The sequence below is a fragment of the Odontesthes bonariensis genome, chromosome 8, assembly GCF_027942865.1.
Source record: "Odontesthes bonariensis isolate fOdoBon6 chromosome 8, fOdoBon6.hap1, whole genome shotgun sequence".
In the NCBI taxonomy this organism is placed as follows: domain Eukaryota; kingdom Metazoa; phylum Chordata; class Actinopteri; order Atheriniformes; family Atherinopsidae; genus Odontesthes; species Odontesthes bonariensis.
Window position 1 is genome coordinate 17149310 of NC_134513.1, and position 22797 is coordinate 17172106.

At 39.3% G+C, this 22797-nt stretch overlaps 1 protein-coding gene across 1 annotated transcript in view; it reads right to left on the reverse strand.

The window, feature by feature from the left end:
- chst11 (carbohydrate (chondroitin 4) sulfotransferase 11) overlaps positions 1 to 22797 on the reverse strand; it is a 108122-nt gene that overhangs the window by 24465 nt on the left and 60860 nt on the right. The window contains exon 2 of the mRNA XM_075471962.1: positions 14650 to 14735. Within this exon, the coding sequence (XP_075328077.1) occupies positions 14650 to 14735 (86 nt within the window). The remainder of the gene's footprint in view (positions 1 to 14649; positions 14736 to 22797) is intronic.

Below are 22797 nucleotides of genomic sequence, written 5' to 3' on the forward strand. Positions count from 1 at the left end.
GTTCTAATGGAAACTTTTTAGTGTCCCTTGATGCTCTAACTGACACTATTGTACTCCAACAGTTGTATCAATTCAGATAGACATAGCACGCGTACACAGAATGAAATGAGGTCAATGAACCTTTCGCTGTAGCCACTTTAGGTTAAATGGCTAGGATATTGGACACCTGGGTAATCCTTACACTGCCTGTCCCACGGTAACATTAAACCTGAAACCTGAGTTTTGAGACATTTCTCCTTCCCAGGGGAAAATTAGCCCACGAAACTTTATATTGCTGTACCTTTGAGTCTGAAGTTAAAACAATCAGGAGAGCAAAGCACATCAAATCGGTTGTCGGAGTGTCAGCAGCCACATGTACCAGAACTTTCTCACGTTTCACATATTCATGGTGAGTGTGCGTGCGTAAGTGCATCTCAAAGAGAAAGGGGGAGGGGTATAATTATGGTAATACAGACAAGATAATGACAAAGTCTTCTGACTTTCCCCTCTTTCCCTCACAGCCTCAAAGTGTTTCACTCTTCTCATGAGCACTTTGCTCTTTTTCTCTTTTGCAGGCTGTGGGTGGTTATGGGTAGTGTTTTACACCCCCCGAGGAAGCAAAACTCAGACAAGATCTCAGACAGGAAAGAGAAGGAAAAAAAGCAACAAAAAAAAAGCTTCAACCTTTCGCTCAGAGACAGCTGTACTCTTGTTTGAAAGATTTAAGGTATTAAGAGGGGAGAGGGGGGGAGTCACGGTTCCTATTTTTCAATTAAAAAAATCCATATTTCGCGAGATTTAAATGACAAGTTTCCTCACTTGTTATTTAGGGTGAACAGTGCCAGCATATCAAAGTTCCGAAGATAAAGAAGGTCAATAACTGCAAGACAAAAATTGTTTAGGTTTTTTTAAAGCTTCATTAACAAAAAATCCTGCATCAATTCAATTCATTTTTATTTATATAGCGCCAAATACAACAAATGTCATCTCAAGGCACTTAAATAATAAAGTTCAATTCAAGCCAATTGGAATTCAATTGATTGTAATCATAATTATTTATAAAATAATCCAATTCATTCATATAGAGCCAATTCAAAAACAATTTCCTAGCTAAGGAGACCAACAGATTGCACCGAAACTTGTCTTCAGTCCAATCTCCAATCACAATGTTAGTAAATTTCAAAGCTTGTTAAAAGAGTGCTACTGTTTTTTGTCTCAAGATGGTATTTCTTTAGCTTCTAGTACTACAGTGAGGACAGTGTTATTTATGAGCAGAATTGATTTGACGCACATATAAAAACAGGTTTCTTTGTCTTCTTTCACCTTCGTAAAATGTTGCCTGAATCAGGAACATCCTGTCTCAGAGTGATGCAGAAAAACTAGTCCATGTAATTGTTACCTCAAGATTGGACGACTGTAATTCTTTATTATTGGGCTGTCCCACATATTCTCTGAAAAGCCTTCAGTTGATCCAAAATGATGTAGCCAGAGTTCTGATGAGAGGTTTACTGCAGGTTTACTTGAGGTTCCCAGAGTTTCTGAAAGCAGAATGGGAGGCAGAGCCTTCAGTTATCAGGCTCCTCTCTTGTGGAATAAGCTGCCAGTAAATGTCTGGGCAGACACCCTCTCTAACGTTAAGACCAGGCTTAAAACTTTCCTTTCTGATAAAGCTTATAGTTAGGGATGGCTTAGGTGATCCTGAAACATCCCATAGTTAAGCTGCTATAGGCGTAGACTGCTGGGGGGCCTCTTATGTCCCACCGTTCCTACTTCCGTTTGCTCTCTTTTGTCCCCGTTTAATTCTCAAATGATATCATGTAGATCTTTTCTGTCTTCTCAAACCCCAGGTTGTCAAGGCGGATGGCCACCCTTTCAGAGGTTTCTTCCTGTTTAAAGGAAGTTTTTTCTTTCCCCAGTTGCCGCGATGGCTCACGCGAGTGTTGATGACATCACGGTTTCGTGCCAGCTATCTATAGTGGCGCGAGCCGATGCGCCAGTAGTTGCAATCTTCTCCTTCACAGAGGTGTCGCTGCTACCTGAAGGTTACCGCTAACTACTCTACAACGACGAAAGTGGAGAAGAAAACAATGCCTCTGTCATCAATGATACTGCTGCAGAATCTGGAAGATGAAATGTTGCTCAGAACCTTGCCGGCGAAAAGGCGACGAAAGAGAAAGATTACTTACATAACAGCTAATGAGCCTGCAGAAATTGCAATTTCAATAGGTGTGTTATCACCATTATAGTCTAATATAGTACTTAGAATATTGTTATAGGACTTTTAAGTGTATTGTGTTACCTTTTCTTTGTTTGTTATGAAATAGTGTGCTTGAATGGACACACTTGGGAATTATCATTGCCTTTGAGGATGCAATAATAATAATAATAAAAGATTGGTTTTACAAATACTTTTATTCGTCCCACAGTGGGGAAATTTTGAAGTTTTATATAGCGCTTTTCATAATACTCAAAGCCGCTTCCAGTGAATGAAACAACAGCAAATTCCTAACGACATCATTTATTTACAAATAATTGCACAAAGTATTTTACATGACACAACCGACAGCCGTGAGCCCTGTTCTCCGCGCGTGCCAAGTTACAAATTTCGACTGATGCACGACAACACGCCGCTCAAAAATATGAACGTGAGATTGGTGATCCACAAATGCTGAGTCACGATTCACAAACAGAATTTTCAGTTTTACAAATGGCTTTTTGTTTTACAAATGATAAATGATATATTTACAAATGCACATATATTTGTAAAAACCAACACACAAGTTACAAATAGCAAATTTGTATTTGTTCATAGCTCAAGGCATATTTGTAGAACACCCTTAGTGCATTTGCAGTTATTTTTTTTAGAAAAATTTAAGCCCATATATTCATGCTTAATCTAACATGTTTCAGACTCGCCCACTTTACATTAATACCTGTATTTTGATATTTGAAATTTCAGGGGATTTTGATAATGGATTATTAAAGTTGGTTTGCGAGGTTGTGGAGTTCCTCGAAAATAAATAGGCTTTGATAGGCTATTAAAGGAATTGTCGGAAAGGCGGGATGTTTAAAAACGAAAAAACATACGGCCATTCCGACCGAAAAAAGTGTCGGAATAACGGTAAGTGATGTTGATGTTGGAATGGTGGCACGTAACCACATTATAGGTAGTTGTTTGCATTTCATGCCCTTTCTTAACAGATTTACGTGAGTTGGACTAAACAGTTAAGCACTGATCAGCAGCACATTCTACTGTACACCTTAGTAAACATAAAACTCTATTAAAACAGTGTAGGACTAACCTGTAAAATCATGCCGAAGTCAATTTCTTTCCAACATAAGCAGATGCTAAATATATAAGTGAAAAACATTTTAAAAAAAACAATGAACCTTCTGGAATAAAAATGGGAACGACATGCAGATGAATAATTATGCTATGGTTTCTGGTAAACAAGCTGGTAATATCATGACACAGTTTCCCTTTAATTTTGATTAAAAAAAATCTGATTCATCCAAGTTCTTTATAGCCCGTACAGAAAACATCTCCTCCATCTGCATTTTATCTTCTCATGGAGCAAAGCCCAGCACTTGCCCCCTCTATCTCCCATTGTCTCCCTCCTTTTGCTGTTTTTCTTCAGCTCTATTTGTATGCAGAGCTCGAGATGAAAACAACAACAAAAAAAGATTACATCCTCCTCATCTAAATCCCTTCATCTTCAAAACACTGAAAGACTTCAGTGTTTGAGCTTCCTGCGCAAACATCTGAAATCCCACACCCACGGTGTATACTCTGGTCTGATGGTTTTGCAGTGGAGCAACACTCAGATTCTTGGGATTCTTTGCTATGGGTGAAAGGTGCAGTTCTTATTCAAGTTGGTACTAGTCTCAGCTGCAGTTTTCCTTTATAATCTGGCCCAGGGTGCAATGGTTCCAGTAAGGGCAGGAAGGGAAAAATACACAAATACTGAATTAAAGTGACTGTAGGGTTAGCCGGATATCTGCAGTTGGTTAAACCATTCAGACTCGTGCTATCTGGTGGCACGGACACACTAAGATACATGACTCTCTTCATTGATTCCATTCATTCATGATTTTCCTTAATTTAATTACCAACAAAATTTACAACTCCCTATTAGGGGGTTTTAGAATTTTTAAGCATCTGCACCCCAAAATTGCTATCAAAAATATATAAATTATTGTCCAAGATAGAGGACGCAGATCTATCCATCAGTTCTCATCATAACTTCTGGCCACAAATATGTTCACCTAATAACACCTTCACTAAAAATCCTAATTTGCAGCTCATACAGTACAAGATTCTTTACAGAACACATTATACCGGACAAAGGATGTTCAGGATGGGTCTTACACACTCAAACATCTGCTCAGATAACACACCTAATGATTACACACATGCTTTGTGGTTTTGTGTACCTGTCCAGAATTTCTAGCTTGATGTTTGTGAGGACCGATCTACATGGCTCAAGTGTAGTCTGCCCCACGCTGTGCATACTGGGTGACTTGGACAACATCAACATTGAAATGAACTCAGCACACATAGTCCTCACTGTGTTATGTATTGCAAAGAAAACTATTCTCATGAACTGGAAGGCGAAGAACAATCTGAATATCAACCAGTTTTCAACAAGTCTTCTTTGTTGGAAACATTGGGCCTCATGCAACAACCATTCGCACGAACAGATTTGTTCTTAAACCGTGCGTACCAGTGATTCCAAATAAGTTGCGCATTAACCAATTTTTTCATATTTGAAGTTTCCTTTCAGGTACGAACAGAATTTACGAGTGATCCAGACCTGTCGTAGGAATCACGTAAAGGTCATTGTGTGTGTGTGGGGGGGGCTATTAGGGGTGGGCGAAAAAAATCGATTCATGTACATATCGCGATTTTTTTATGGGATGATTTTAAAAATCAATTTTTCTCCCCTGAATCGATTTTATTACGTCATATCCATGTCCAGAAAAACTTAATTAATTCATCACATTAAGTTATGTTAAAACTTGCCCACATTTGTGCTGTGTTGATATTTCAATTAATTTTGTAACTGTAAACTTTAAAAAATGCTGTACATGTTAAGTACCTCTTTTTGTCTCAGTTGAAATAAATGTCAGCAGCTGGACCGACTGACACAGACTGATGTGCATTGCTTATAGGAACGACATTCATTCTGGAAGTGTATGATTCAACTTGTTTGTTTTTTAAGGAGGAAGCAAATTGCAATTACTGATTATACCGAATCACAATACTTGTAGAATCGCAATTACCAAGAATCGTGATACAAATCGAATCGTGACCAAAGCATATCGTCCCACCCCTAGGGGCTATGTGCCTGGCCTAGTTGGCGGCTTCTGCACTCATAACTTGAGCAGAATTCATGAAAAAACATAGTGGTAGTTGGGAACAATATGGATATGTGGTCAGATTCTGGAGCTGAAGTTTAATTTTCTCCTTTTCATTTGGTTCCCAGACAGAGTAAATAAAACAAATATTTGCTGCAAGTAGTAACTGTAGGTAAAACCAGAGAATAGTGTTGTTTACTTAAAAAAGTAAACTGCTGGTTTCCCTTCAACAGCTGGTTTCCTTTCAGATTAACTCACTGTTGCTGTGTGATAACCTTCCTGCAGAAGTTTACACTTGTGTTGGAAGTGATACAAATGCTGTATGTTAGTAGGTCACACACACACACACACACACACACACACACACACACACACACACACACACACACACACGTTATGTTGCCACAAGATTAATGGAAAGGGGTTATATATACTAGTAAAGTTGGCTATCAAACCAGTGACCTTTCTGTCTGATGCAAAGAAAAATACTTTCAGGGGATTTAAATATGCAATTATATTCCAGCTGTAATGTGAAAATCAAGCCCGGTTTGTGGATAAGCAAAGTTACTAGCTTCCAGGCTAATCTAAATATTGAAATAACCTTACAGTCTTCAAAATCCTATGATCTGAGTAGTAACTGAAAATAATTCTATAATGTAGTCTGATTATGAACCTTTGAATCAGTTTCTTTTACCGGTATGAAAATAAAATTGCAGAACAGCCTTGAGGTCTTGCAGTAGATCTGAGGTGCATTTGCATGAAATCAAGAGCAGAACTTTTTCTTTGCCACACTAAAAATACTGTAATGCAGTATTATGTGTTGTAACTGAAGCTAAGCCATTTTAGAACTTTTTTCAGGATGACCAAGCATTTTATGATTAATCCCCAATCGTCATTCCCACAGACAACACTTTATGATTTAGTATACATATGCACTCTATATACAGTATGGAGCCCTTTTATTCAATCTTTTAGGCTTTGGGATTTTTGTGGATTTTTTGGACCTTGGTTTTTGTGTTTTGTTTCTACCTAGTTTTCTTGTCGGTATAGCTATTGGATTTTATTTGGATATTCCTCTGTGGTTTTTCTTTAGTCTTTAGTTGTTCATAATCACACATGTTTTGTCTTGTTTTTTTACCTTGTGTTTAAGTGTAGTCTTTTTCTTTCTCAAGTTTAGTTTTTTTTCAGTTTCAACCTTCGTCCAGGAATTTTCCTCAGTTCCACATGCTGTTCATTAGCTCCTTTGTCTAACCTGTGTTAATTCTCCTTAGCTCCTATCAGTCACCACTCTCCCCACAGTGTAATAATAACTTGGACTTATAGCTCCTTTCAGGGAACCCAAGGTTGCTTAAAGGGATAGTTCGCCTCTTTTGACATGAAGCTGTATGACATCCCATATTAGCAATTTCATTTATGAACATTGACTTACCCCCTGCTGCGTCCTGTGAGCCGAGTTCCAGCCTCGTTTTGACATTGACGAAGGTAGTCCGGCTAGTTGGCTAGGGTCCCGAAAATAAAGCGTCTTGCTTCTCAAAACAATATGCGTTCAAAAGAGTAATACATTTGCATCACAAAATCGTCCCTCCAGAAAAAGTCAGACCTCACAATCGCTTGGCGCTATTTATCTCTCCCTTCGTATCACTACGGGCTGAGTAAACTGTGCAGACCCAGCAGTCCCCTGCTTCCGAGCAGTAAACACCGTAACAGGTGCGGCTATCGCTAGGTGGCTGAACTCATTGATATGAAGGGAGGCAAAAATAGCACCAAGCGAGAAGCAAGACGCTTTATTTTCGGTACCATAGCAAACTAGCCGGACTACCTTCGTCAACGCCAAAACTCGGCTGGAACTCGGCTCACAGGACGCAGCAGGGGGTAAGTCAATGTTCATAAATGATATTGCTAATATGGGATGTCATACAGCTTCATGTCAAGAGGCGAACTATCCCTTTAACAAGAGAAAAGAAGGGGGGAAGGGTAGGGCCGGGGGGGTGTGTTTAAGACGAGTTGGACATGGAGAAGAGATGTGTTTTCAGATTCTTTTTTAACTGTAGTAGAGGGGGGGCAGAACGGATGTGAAGTGGCAGATTGTTCCATAGGGTAGGGGCAGTTGAACAGAAGGCCCTATCTCCATATGTTTTTAGTCTGGTGCGAGGAACGGAAAGTAGGTCCTTGTCTGAGGAGCGCAGAAGCCGCGACTGGGAGTAGGGGCGGCGGAGATCAGAGATGTAATTAGGTGCAAGTGAGTGGAGAGATTTGTAGGTCAAGAGAAGGATTTTATAGGTGATGCAGGCTTTGACTGGGAGCCAGTGAAGTTGCTTTAGGATGGGGGTGATGTGCTGCCAGGGCTTGGTGTGAGTTAGCACCCTGGCAGCTGAGTTTTGGACATACTGCAACCTGTCAAGGGCCTTACTGGGTAGCCCAGACAGGACACCATTGCAGTAGTCCAGGCGGGAGGAGATAAATGAGTGCATGAGGGTCTCTGTTGCTGAGTCGGATAGTGAGGGCCGGAGTCTTGAATGGTTTCTGAGGTGAAAAAAGGCAGATTTAGTGATACTCTTGATGTGGGACCGAAATGAGTACATAGTTTTCTTGGATTTTCACAGTCCATGTCAGATCCTTCCCATTACAACCCCTTGTTTCTTGTTTCTAGTTTCCATTTCCAATTGAGTTCCGATTAGTCATGTCCTTTTTGTCCTTCATGTTTGTCAGCATTTTGGTTTTTGTTTCCGCCAGTGTTAGTTGTATGTATTTCCAGCTCGGCCGCGCTTTTTGTTTCAGTACTAAATCTGTTCTAGTTCACCCTCAACCTCCTGTTGTCATCTGGTGGTCTTCATTTGGGTCTTTTTTTTTTTTTATCTACATCTTCCCACCAAATCGTAACACAATCACACACAACTGAACATAGTGTTGGTAATTTGTAGTTTAGTGTCTTGCCAAACAGCACCTTGATACGTAGACACACTTGGGATTGAACCTCCAACATTTAGGTTGGAAGGCAATCACTCTATTATTCTATCATTTTTCATTTAACTTCCAAACTGTATCAATGACCTTTACCCCTTGAAAAGGTCATTGATACAGAGAAAGAAGGGCTATACGTGTGTCTGTGTTGATGGCTGAATCAAAGACACAATTTTAAATTATTTGGAAAAGCTAAACTGGCTTAAATATGCCTTCAATTTAAAGCACCATTTATTTTCTAGGGCATGGTTTACCTTGACCATTTCTCTATATCCTCGGATACTGTATTGTACAAGGGGAGGTTTCTGGTCATCTGATATTTTACATGCGCAGCACATAATCATACTCATAAGAATCAATAAGAACGCTCAGTCTGAGTCTATCTGACATCAATATGACAGAATCAGAATCTTTATTGTCATTGTGACAGTTAGGATGTTTTGAGACATATTAACATAAATCAGATTTGGAAGCTGATGTCGCTCCATTATGGGTTCTCTATGTGATCTTTTGCAAATAAGTTGCATCATTCAGACAATGCAGTACTTGTAAAATCACCTTCTTTACCACACACTGCTTGCTGTGTAAAAAAAAAGTGACTATACTATCCCCTGTGACTTGAAATGTAATATTTCTGAATGATACACTGTTACGCTCTCATATATTGATGAATGGCACAACCTTTCCATCAATTGAATAAACTCAGTATGTAGCACTTCACAGTAAAGACAAATTGACCCCAAGCCACTGGTAGATTACGGTCTTCATCTTGAGAGCTTATTTTTTTCCATCTCATTTTTAATACCTTACTTTAACCAAGTAATTTGCAATGTAAACAAAAACGACAACTGACAAAATGCTTGGACACTGTGTTGTATGGAGATAATTTCGTGCTCTGTCGTAAGATAAATTCTACTCTTTGGGTAGACAGTCGACAGTTTGCAAAAGTAGTAAATACAGATCACAGATGTATGGAAAATGGCTTGGGTAATTTCATACTTTTATGGATCTAAAATATTTATGGCAATGTGTGTCAGAATTTACAAAAAATGATTGTGTCACCATTTTATCTAAATGGGGACAGTTTAACAAGATGGACATGGCTGGGGAACTTCTATCAAGAGAGAGATTAAAAGGCTGATATCAGGAACTGGAGTCAGAGTGCAGTTAGCCCAGCTCAGCATAAAGATGAGAAAGCAAGCAACCTGTCTCTATCAAAAAGACTCAAATTAGACTTTAAAACCGAATAATGTATCCCTTTGCATGCCATTTGCAACTCCATCAGCTGCAAAAAACAGGCTCTCCGTTCAAATAGAACAAAAAACTGAATTTGAAGAAAATTAGAAGAAGAAAATATTAATGAATACATGTTTTGAAGCACTACTACTATGAGAGCTGTTTTATGTAGATAGAGAGTTGATGGTGCTAATTAAAAAGTAAAAAACTATGTATATTTAAGAGAATCACAGCGCTTAAAACCCACCTTTGCTAAAAATCTAATGCTTAATCTTTGTTAACATGTCCATAAGATGCTTTTTTTATGTGTTACACGACATATCGTGCTAAATCAGCCATCAGTGCGAAAGCCATGGTCTGTGAGAGGTGAGGAAACTGTCGAACAGGAAATCTATGCAAGCCACCAGACAAGCTGGGAGCTGGCTGATCAGCAAATACTGCATTTCTAATATTGTCGAAATTGATGAAAGTAATTATAAATCTGATATTCCTACTTGCATGTGCACTTGTATAATTCAGCATGCTTTATTGGAGAATGTTCTTGGGTTCAGACATTTACATCAATAGCAACAGTGACACACAGAGCACAGCCAACAGTGAACAGAATAGCATCATTTGCAGGTAGACAGTTATGATGGTACACTGAAAAAAGGGACTTTTTGGTGAAGTAAACTCTATTAGAGTAACTGTCATCATTTCTACCTTGTATTTTTAAGATTCAGTAAGAACTAGAGCTTCTTAAGTAAAATTAAACATTTTATTAACGTAATACATGAATTATGGGGGAAGAGTAAGTTTTACTTAGGTTTCCTCATACAATTTAAATGTTTAATAGTTGTATTATATGGGAATGAGATCCTTCCCCCAAGTGGAGGAGTTCAAGTATCTCGGGGTCTTGTTCACGAGTGAGGGACGAATGGAACAGGAGATTGACAGACGGATCGGTGCGGCGTCTGCAGTGATGCGGGCTCTGCACCGGCCCGTCGTGGTGAAGAAGGAGCTGAGCCAGAAGGCCAAGCTCTCGATTTACCGGTCAATCTATGTTCCTATCCTCACCTATGGTCACGAGCTGTGGGTAGTGACCGAAAGAACGAGATCGCGAATACAAGCGGCCGAAATGAGTTTCCTCCGCAGGGTGTCTGGGCTCTCCCTTAGAGATAGGGTGAGAAGCTCGGTCATCCGGGAGGGGCTCGGAGTAGAACCGCTGCTCCTCCGCATCGAGAGGAGTCAGATGAGGTGGCTCGGGCATCTGGTGAGAATGCCTCCTGGACGCCTCCCAGGTGAGGTGTTTCGGGCCCGTCCCACTGGGAGGAGGCCCCAGGGAAGACCCAGGACACGTTGGAGAGACTTATTTGGCAGCTCGTTTATGCTTGCACGATTTTCTTAGCGGTGGCGGAGTAATATCAACGAACATCCAGTACAAAATGTCAAATAAAACACGACAGAAGCAACTTTTCGCAACAAATTTTGATACGGATTACCAGTGCACACCAGTAACCACTCCGGTGAGTTGATTATTTTGAAAACGGACGTTTATGGTGCTTTTACGGACCTTTCTGGACATGCGCATGACTTGCCGTTCTGAAGCAGGTTGAGAAGAATCAAAATTAGGCAAATACCGGAGACAGCAGTAAACATCAAAAAAGCGGTGAGGGGGGTTCTAAAACATTGCAGACGACTCATAAAAGAGGCTTAATGTTGAAAATACTGCAGTTCCCCTTTAAGTAAATCTTATGAGTTGTTTTTTTCAGTGTAGATATAGGCATGGCCAGACAGGCACATTGATAGGTCCCCACATTCTGAATGCCGAAAATAGGTAGAGTCATACAGTCAAAATCAATGTAACTGGAGAGAGACTAAAATAGACATCAGGCATTTAATTTCATGCATTATTTTGAGGAAGGTTACAAAGTTTTCACTGATCCACACAGATCCATGTGGCTCCTGTTGTAGTCACATGGTTTATGCTTCATCATTCATCTATAGTATAATTTTCGTATCAATATGCCAATTTTCCAAATAAGTAAAGCATGAAAAAAAAAATCTGCATTGCAACTCTGATGTTTTAACACACAAAGGGAACATGGACATGTATACGGAGGATGAGCAAGTCAAAGAAGAGACCCAAAACCTTAGAATGTTGCTCTGCATATCCACTGAAATAGGTTTATGCCAAAACATAAAGTCAACCAGTGTAGGGAAAATTTTCTCAAAAAAACTTTGAAGGCCTTCAAACTGTTTCTAGACAGAAAACACACACACACACACACACACACACACACACAGCTCTCTTGACCACTTACCTCAAGCACCCTGCTGCAGTTTACTTTAGCCAAAGTAACACCCTGTTGTGCACACAGAAATATATCAATGGGACTTCACATGAGTAAGTAAGTGTGGAAAAATCCTCTATGCAAAATTAGCTTATAGTGAGTCCATTTGAATCTGGTCTAATCTTAGCCATCCAGAAAACCACTTAATTCCCCCTGTATGCTTTTAACAGGGGGAACGTGATGAATCACTATTAGAGGAGAAACAGCAGGAAGCCTAAGATAGCATAGGACAGAGGAGACAGAGCAGTAGAAATGAAGGACAGCTTTTGTGCGAGACCAGGGTTAGCTGCAGAAGAGAGATGCTGGAAGACAGGGAGCTATAGATAATGATGAGGACATCGATGAGACAAGAGCACTGGAAAAAACTGCCCCACCAAAAATAAGTAAAAAAACAACAAATACAAGACGTTTTTTGCTTGAAATAAGCAAAAAAATCTGCCAATGGAACTAGTGAAAATCGACTTGTCAAGATTTCTTGAAATAAGATGTGATATTTAGGACTTTTGAAAATGAAAAAAAAAAGCTTGTTTCATGTGAAATATGACAAGATATTCAAGATGTATTTTATTAAAACAAATCCCTATATGTTGCTGAAATGGTACTTGTTAGGCAATTGTGTCTTATATCAAGTGTAATGAGATACTCAATGAGAAAAATATACTTGGTAAGATTTAGAATTTTTTCCAGTGAGAAGAGCAGAAGAACACTGGAAAAAATCAAAGTCTTACCAAGTATATTTGTCTCATTTCTAGACAAAATATCTCATTACACTTAATATAAGATACAACTGCCTAACAAGTACTATTTCAGCCAGATATAGGGACTTGTTTGAAGACAATACATCTGGAAAAGTCTTGAAAATAAATTGTTTTGAGTTGGATTTCATATGAAACAAGGTTTTTTTATACATTTGAAGAGGTTTTTAGGCTAATTTCAAGATCACTTTTATCTCAAAAGTCCCAAATATCACATTTTATTTCAAGAAATTTTGACAAGACAATTTTCACTACTTCCATTGGCAGATTTTTTTGCTGAATTCAAGCAAAAATGTCTTGTATTTGCTGTTTTACTTACTTATTTTTGGAGGGGCATTTTTTCCAGTGAAACTATCCAATCCATCATCAATGATAGCTCCCACCAGAAGCGTTCTCCTCTTCTGCTCATCTCCTCGGTGACTGCATTGATGGCCTGAGCTACAAGTAAATGCCTTTTTACAGTCTTTGAAAAATATCTATCAATAATGTGAATTTAGGTTTTTCACAATTTTGTCCATAAACCACAAAATCATTTTGAAAAAAAAAAAGGTTTTTGTATTTAGTTCCTTTAGTAAAGACTGCTTTTCGAAGTTTGTTTGAGCACAAGACCGTTGTCACCATCTCCATCTCATTCTACCACCACCTAGTCTCTCTTCACTGTAGTCATAAAAAACTGCACTCCATCATATACCCTAATTTGGTGCTATAATCCTCCATTACAGCAGATGTGATGATCTCAGATGGCGGCTTTCCTGTGAAGCTAAACTGTAAAATGCTAAATGAGTTGTGGCTTTATGAGATGGAAATGTTTTACTGACTCCCAACAATCACTAGCAGCCATTAGGGTAATTCTGTCCTCTGCCAATTTCAGTTACTGTCGTACGTTGCAGGCAGCAAAGACTGAGCAGCTATCCTTGTTTGTGAATAATAAACAAGGAAAGCTAATAACAGACTTACACACATAGAAACAGTACAAATGCTAAACTGAAGTTAAATGGGACAACGTCTCAGATGGCATTGACTGGTCCAACCTCTGATTGCAGGGTGAGGAGAAGTATATGGATAAAAAAAAATATCACCATCTTGCAATGAATCATATCAGCTTAGACAGCAAAGAGCTATTTAACCCTCCTGTTGTCTGGCAGGTCAAAAGTGACCCATTACCATGTTTAGCTGTAGAAAAAACACCTTAAACTATCTTTTTCCAACTTGAAATGTTATGACTTTTCCTAAAGGGACCCCATCATTAGAAAAAGTCATACTTTATTTTTGTTTATGCTTCCATGTGGGCTGTACACCACTAGGGTACAAAGATTGTCTTTTGGGTCATTTTTGACCCGTGAATTATAAAAACATTTAAACACCAGAAAAAAGTTCACTGATTTTTTTTCCCTTTCAATATAATTAATTCAGAAGTAATTACTTCACATTTATATAATAGCAATAATAAACCTTTATTATGTAAAAGAAAACTGAGAAAACAAGAAAACTGTTGGTCCAACTGACAGTTGGTTTGTGGTAAAAAAAAAAAAAAAAAAATTGTAATCCTGAAAACTGGTGATTGTCTTTTTGTATTGTGTGACAAAAAATACATGATAAAAAATGTATTGAGTTGAATAGATAAATAACAGGTGGTTTCATCATACAAAATAGATTTTGGATTTAAAATTCAATTAAGTTGCTTTATTTTGGGGCTTTGGTAGGGCGGGTCATTTTTGACCCATAGGACAAGGGGAGTAAACACAATGTTAAGACCGCACAAGGGTTAAATACACCCCTTATAGAAAATATTCTTTGTTTTCACACAAATTGAACTGATAAAACACGAGCTGAATTTTTTTGTGGTTTTGATAATATCAGAGACAAAATATGGCTGCAGACAGACAGACATAGAGTATAAATATTTCACAAAAGTCCTCAAAACACCTATTTTGGTAGTTGATGTCTCAGTAAGTGTTGCTGCGTGTAAACATATGAGTGTGAAGACAACTGAGGGATTCATAAATCAAGTTAAAGGAGCTGCCTACCAGTGAGGGGTTGTAGAGCTCCTGCAGGGCATTGCGGGACCCTTTCCTACAGCAGCCATCAGCCATGAAGGGGTTCCTCCGCATGACTGCAAAGGACAGAGGACACACCAATATGAACCGAGAACTTAAACAAATCAGCATTATCGGAAAGAAAAGGAAATTGTCTAATCTTTGTCTGGGTGTAGTGAGACATCCGCAAGACACAGTATTGGTTGTGTTCACATATGACATAAAAAAAAACCCAAACATACATTCTTCTGATTTTTTTTTTTCATGCTGATACTATTTCCCTTGTACCGTCTTCCACTTTGCAATCCCACAGAACAAAAACAACAGCCAGTTGTAGCCACAAGGGGTAATTACAGGATAAAGGCGCAATTAATTCATCACATTGAGAAAAACAGCCCCTTTATATATTTGTGGGCAATATTCCTGTTAATGTTGCAATACAAAAAAAATACACGTATCCTTTATCCGATCCTTTTCTCTCTGGACACCTCTAAACATAATGTTGGAACTGTTGCTTTAAACAACCAACAGCTGCAAGTAGAAGCAGAAAAGCTGCAGGGATAAATAATGAGAGGTGTGACTATACGCCAAGGGCAAAGCTGCAGTTCAGCATTTGTTTGGTGGAATCTCAGCTCTTTATAAAACTCGATAGAGAGCACTAGCTGTTGGCAAGGGGGCTCAGTGTGAGCTGCCAGCACAAAACACTGCCTCCAACACACTCTCTTCAATTACTCTGAATGGAAAGATGTTGGAGGACGGCACCGATCAAAAGGAAAGGAAATTAAACAAAAATTAAAAATACTTTATTTATTCCAAAGGAAAATTATATAAAACTGATATAGAAACAAAGAGGTAACAGGTGTATATCACAATGATTTAATGAGCGGTATTCCCACATGTCATCTGCCTAAATTTATGGATTATACTAAGCCTTACTCATATAGTTGTACATTTTTTTCAGTTTTACTATTTTGGTTCTATTTGCACATAAGCTTTGCAAAGCTGATAATGTCAGAATTTGCCTTTGCTTATCTGTACACCTTGTGAAATAAAAAATATTTTGACTACAAACATAAATCTATCTCTGCTTACTTGCCAGCAGAGATGGGACCAAGTCACACATGTGCAAGTCTCAAGTCTTAGCTTTCAAGTCTCAAGTAAGTCCCAAGTAATTTTTTTCTTGGGCAAGTCAAGTCACCTTATTATTGCGATTTTACCTGCAGAATCTGATCTTAATAAAGTGAAAAGACAAGATATAAGTAACTGTCCGTAAACATCATTGGCCAATGTGTCCAACCTGTCCACCCCGTATCATATCAAGCTAACGTTAGCTAACCACTGACTAGGATAACAAATAGCTAATTTGACAAGCACTTACTGGTCTGAATGGATCTTCAAATGACGAACAAAGTTCGAAGTTATGCTAGATGCTTAACACTCAAGTCCTTCAAGTCATCGTGTCTCAAGTCAAGTGCCGAGTCTTTAACTTCCAAGTCCGAGTCGAGTCTCAAGTCTTTTATTTTTTGTCAAGTCAAGTCACAAGTCATCAAAACAGCAACTCGAGTCGACTTGAGTCCAAGTCACAGTGACTTGACTCCCCATCTCTGCTTGCCAGTGCACACAATATCATTACAGAGAGGATGTTTGGGAGTGTCAATATCTTTATCAAACTCTGTTATTCATTAAACTTTCCTGTCACTAAATCTTCATGTCAGAAGTCAAAAGAACATCAAAGCAAAGGAGAAAGAAAAAGAGACTGATGATTTTTAAAAATCACTTTTAAAAGAAACAAATAATAGTGTACCGAGTTTGGAACTGACCACAGTTCCGCAGAGTAACCCTACATGAGAATTGCTATCTCTGTTGGCCTTAAACAGATCTATTGATGGTACCCCAGAGGGTGAGATGAGTGCTTGTTAGTATAACAAGCCCCCTCAGACTGTTGTGACCTTTCACTGACAAGAGAGGACAGAGAGAAGCTACTGATGCCTCTATATCCTCTGTGTGCACACACAACCATGCACATACACTCCTGTACATGCTCGGTTAACTATTTACAGACATTTAAATATTGAATTAATAGCTTTGTTGCCGAAGATGGTCTTCGCAGTTCTACATTCTCAGCGAAATAAAGCAGTCGTGGAATATCTTCTTTCTGAGCTTGGCAACAGAGAGAAGCTATAACCCAACACACATGCATGCATTTCCCCTACCAGCAAGCTGATTCAGCAGTGCACTGGTAATTGCTGATTGCACAGGCTTACCGTGGAGCTCAAAATGATGAGGATTCAGTATTGGTGAGAGCACATATGCATGCTTGTGTGTAACTCCATAATATGGCACTGACGGATCACATAGCTGTGACAAGGAATGCCAAAAAAGAGCAGATTGAAAGCTTGAGTCAGTGGGGTTACAAGGCACTGTAAAGAATCGGATTAATGGCTAAATTACAATAAGACTGCGTTACTAAGTTCATGTCGACACTTTAGTTTGACTAAAAATTGGACCGGATCGGGACTCGCAGTCGGATTAAAGGATAAGACCGGTTTTTTGACATTGGGCCCTTGATTTCACATTATAACATGATGTTCTACTCACCCCTGCTTGTTGTTGGTCATTTGGAGCTGTTCCGAAGATATTCGCGAGGCGTCCGGCTGCTCTCTTGAGATATTCGGCCATGAAACGGTTTCCTATGGGCAAGCTTATACAGGTACAAACTATGCTGTTTATAATTTATTAATTACTCTACACCAGCACTGATAACGTGGAGGTGCGTCGCTTACTTAAAAAAATCCGGGTTACTAATTTTGAATTTTAGCCGAATGAATAAATAGTCAGCAGGTCTGTGGGCTGCCTGTGGCAGTAGCACGACGATGACGTCAGTAACACCCACTTTACGACAAAAAAAATCAAAATTACAATAACCCGGATTTTTTTAAGTAAGCGACGCACCTCCACGTTATCAGTGCTAGTGTAGAGTAATTAATAAATTATAAACAGCATAGTTTGTGCCTGTATGAGCTTGCCCATAGGAAACCGTTTCATGGCCGAATATCTCAAGAGAGCAGCCAGACGCCTCGCGAATATCTTCGGAACAGCTCCAAATGACAAACAACAAGCAGGGGTGAGTAGAACATCATGCTATAATGTGAAATCAAGGGCCCAATGTCAAAAAACCGGTCTTATCCTTTAAGACCCCGAGATAACTCGGTTGATAGTCACACTAAACATGCCTGTAGACCAGAGATACTCATTGTGCGACTCGCAATGAGTGCGCAAACATGCGGCTCCTCAAGCTTTAATTGGTGGCTCACACTCTCATAGTAGCTTATAACAATATGGTAACAATAACAATGAATTTTTTCAAATAACATACAGCGAGTACTGCACAGTATTAAGTATTTTTATAAAGTATTCACAAAATCGTTAGCCAGAAAGTCAGACCTCACAATCGCTTGGCGCTATTTTTGCCTTCATATCAATGCGTTAAGCCACCTAGCGATAGCCGCACCTGTTACGGTGTTTACTGCTCGGTCTGCACTTTGGTCTGCACAGTTTACACAGCCCGAAGTGATACGAAGGGAGAGAGAAATGGCGCCAAGCGATTGTGAGGTCTGACTTTTTCTGGCTAACGATTTTGTGATGCAAATGTATTACTCTTTTGAACGCATATTGTTTTGAGAAGCAAAACGCTTTATTTTCGGGACCCCAGCCAACTAGCCGGACTACCTTCGTCAACGCCAAAACGAGGCTGGAACTCGGCTCACAGGACGCAGCAGGGGGTAAGAAAATGTTCATAAATGATATTGCTAATATGGGATGTCATACAGCTTCATGTCAAAAGAGGCGAACTATCCCTTTAATGGTGTTTCCTAAAGGGGGCACTGTTAAACCTGGCAACGCAGCCCGCTTAAACCACCGTCACACTTGACCGCAGAGCACGCTAGCTCCTTTAGCCAGCGCGAGATGCAGGCACAATGGATCGGTTTTAAATTAAAAAAGGGCAAAAACCAGCACAAAAACCATGCTCATCTTGAATGTCTCACTATGATTACAACAACAAACTACATATACAACATGAAGAAAATCAAGTACATGCATGCTAGCTTCCGCTCATCTCAGTATTAAGGTAAATGTGGTTTTAATTGAAAATGTATTGGCTGTGTTGTTTTTAGAGCTAGAGCTACAATCAAATTAATCTCATCATGTAGACCCACTGAGTGTGAACAATATTAGATCCATCCATTATACTTTATTTGTCCTTCCTTTAAGCAATGGTTCAATTATAATCACCATACCAGAAACGGAGGCTTGTTGTAGAAATAAATAAACCTGCTAATATGGTGGTGGCATCTTACTTCTTTTATACATGGTCTATAACTGTTGAATTAAAAAAAAGTGACATAGAGCAACCATAAATCAGCAGAAAGCAGTCACAAACACATGCAAAGCTCCCAGAAACAGATATAGATCATTTAGACGGATACAAAACAACCACAAATACAAATAAAGACAAAGACATACAACAACCTCAAAGACACAAAATCCCCAGAAAAGGAGACAAGATCACCACAGAAAAATTTGGCTAGAGTCATGACTGGCTTCTGGATGTGAGTCCCAAAAGACTGAGGGTGATTGGCCAACTGTCACAAGTGACATCACAAGTCACAGTCACTGTGTTTCTGTCAAATAAGATGAGTTGTGCCCACTCATGCCTGAGTGCAACACCTGCATTGAAAATGAATGTATGCACTTGGGTATTCTGTTCTCATCAATGCTGTTTGAAATTAAAGCTGATTATTATGCATGATTACTATAAAGTTACTTGACACCGGACTGAATACTAATTAAACACTTTTTAACTGAACTGAAGAGAGATGTTACTGGGTGCTTGCTGGATTTGCATTTATAAAATGGGGTCAAGAGAAATAAAGCATTCAAAAATCGTATGTATTATGCATATGAGGATATATATAAAGCAGATAAGGAGGAAGTTATATTCTATGGTGGTGAACAATGAACACCGCCTCCACAGCATCCTGGCAGGACAGAGGAGCAGCGGTGAGAGGCTCATCTCACTGTGCTGCAGGACTGAAAGGTTCAGGAGGTCCTTTGTCCCCACAGCCACAACGCTTTTTAACTGTGTTCGATACCGCATACTTTTCCTACTACTCCTACTACTCCTACTGACTTTTTTTCCCGAATGCATACTAGATTTGCCGAAATGTTGGTTATGCATCATGAGGTTACTACTCATACTCACACTACCCAAGATGCAACGTAACTTGACGTCGCCGATCGTCATTTCCTGTCAAAACGGCAGTTTCCAGCTAGCTACAACGAGGGTAGGTTCACTTCCTGTTTTCAAAACAAAAGCACCAGTTGTATCGTAATGGCTTTCCCTATGACAAAAGGCAACGGGTATTTGATTTTGTCAAAATAACCGGAAGTGCGTTGCTCACTGCGGCTAGCTTTAGGAGCGCCGAATTCGTCGGAACAAAATTGTAAATAGCCGGTATTTTGGCAGATTTTCAACACGTTGGGGATCTAAACGACTACTTTCTCGCCTAAAAATGTTTCAAATGTTGCTAAAGTTTACAGAGTTTAGAGCTTAAGCGAAATCAGCTTCAGGCCGGCTGATTTCGGCTCGGGTAGGAGCGAAATGCGTTGTGGGTAAACGCTCTGCATACTGTCTGATCGATGAGTATGCAGTATAGAAGTATGTAGTATGCGGTTTTGAACACAGCCAGTGACTGCTTACATGTTCTTCTCAAATGTATTTATTTATGTACTAATTGTTATTTTTGTTCTAATATACAATCATTGTAAACATTTTAATTGAGCTACATGACAATTTGAATTCCCCCCACGGGGGATGAATAAAATATTTTTTATTCTATTCTATTAGTACACCGAGTTAAATTGGCTTGGATGAATAATGACAGTGAGTTTGAGCAGCTGGGATCTCAGCTTTCCATTTATTGCCATTGCTTTTCCTTGTATTCATTACTTGCAGTTACTTGAATAACACTCCGTAAATGCAATAATGCCAGCCAGCCTACTACATCAAATACTGGTGAGAGAGAAAATCTTACATTTATAAATCCTCTTATAATCTAATCCATAGCTTCCTCCGCATACACAAACAACCTTTGATATGCAATTTTTGTTTAATCCGTTCACACAGGAGGTTTCTCTGCATTGTGGTCTATTCTGATGCGTTGAAGCAATTACACAATTACACACATAATAAACACAGACAGAAAAGCAGACTGAGGTAAAATGTTCCATTTGCCAGGAATGCTGTCTGTGGGCTGTCTGCAACCTTTGACTAACTTCATCCCACACACACACACACTCTGAAGGCACTGAGACCTGCATGAGAAAGCTGAAAACCAGCTCCCAGTGCTCTGTGTACTTCCGCTTAGTCAACAGGAACACAAAATCACTCCCATAAAGTCCCCTGCCAACACCTGGCTCATTGGTGAGTGGGAACGTCTCTGTAACCATGGAAACCTCAGCCCTTCCCCATCCTCTCACCTGCAATGACTGGTTGGATTTCTCAGCTCTGGAATCAGGTAAGGTCAGGAGAAAGTGAAACCTTTTTTTCATTTCCGCAGTGCTGACAGGTATTGACTGTGCATTAAGGCAACATACCCACACAAACATACACTTATGATGAGGAAACTAATAGGCTCAAGTATTACAGTGAATATGAATATGAAGCCTGTGTTTCTTTTACACAGACCTATTCCAAAACCATATCTTGTTAGCATGTACATTTTTATTTTATACCACAGCTAAAGCACAGTGAATAATCCAAGCCTCACGTGCATTTAGGAAAGGAAGACCAGTACTGAAATTCAGCAGCAACGCATTTTCCTTTTAAGAGACGGTTACAGATTTGGGTAAAGGGAGCTGAAGTGAGCTCAGGAGGGAAAGACAAACTGCATTACATATGACCTTGTCTCATTTGAATCCTGCACTCCAGGGACTTGAACGCAATGAATTATTTTAGTCACAATCCTTTAAAAAAAGTTTCATTGTACGACTTCAAATTTCAAATAGCCTGACTTGAATGTAAGGACAGGTTAAGGCTTTGAGGAATCTGAGACACTACACGACACAATTTGTAGAGGACTGCACCAGTGATCGATTGGAAACCAAATTTTCACAAATTATCTTTTTATAAAAAAAAAAAATCTTTTTTTTTTTTTTTTTACAGCAGTTGTCTTTAGATTCTGTTGTTACCATGGTTACAAGACTATGGAATCAAACTAACCAGGACAACTGTTTTTGCATTAATCTTTTAATAATTTGTTGAAATTCACAGTTGTTGTTTCTACTTAGTACTTTGGAATTAAAATGTTTTTTAATCATACAGGATTGGACACATACGTGTGTTCTTTGTCATTACACCTAAAACTCATGGAAACAATCCATCCTTTTGGGATACAACATTAAAAATCTCAAGTCACCTCTTCCTTTGTGTGTAAGAGGAGTGGGCCTAACACCCCTGGTCCATTCAGTCTCCAGAACATATCGATAAAAGAAAGAACATTTGCGCACAGACACACACCACAAAACTATACCGTTCTGATTTAACACTCTGCTGTCATCAGCATAGATGCTGTCAGACCTACTCCTCCCTGTCACCATTGTCCTGCACCTGAAAATGTTTCGAAGACACTTTAAATTGTGGATTACTGGTACAATTGAAGGCAGCTACCTTTGACTAACACTGGCTAACTTCATCCCACAAACTCTGAAGGCACTGGAACCTTCATTTGTCTGCGGATGAAAACCAATGGAGAGGCACACTGTAGCTCCCAAAGCAGTACAAAAATCTTGCCAAACCTTGACACTCACTCACAATGCCCATAGGGATTCCATGCAGACAAAAAGCATTGTTTACCATCAGGTGTGCAGTTTCTTGAGCAGAAGGAAGCTTGGGCAAGGCAATAAAGAGAGCAACTTTAGGAAAACGGTCTACTACAGTGAGAACAACTGTATTACCATGGGATGGTGGAAGTCCTGTATCAAAATGACAAATTTTTCTTATTTTTCTGGCCGTATGATTAGCTTCTATACTTCTGTTTGTTTTCAAAGCAGGAAATTAAAATGAATAATACGTCATGA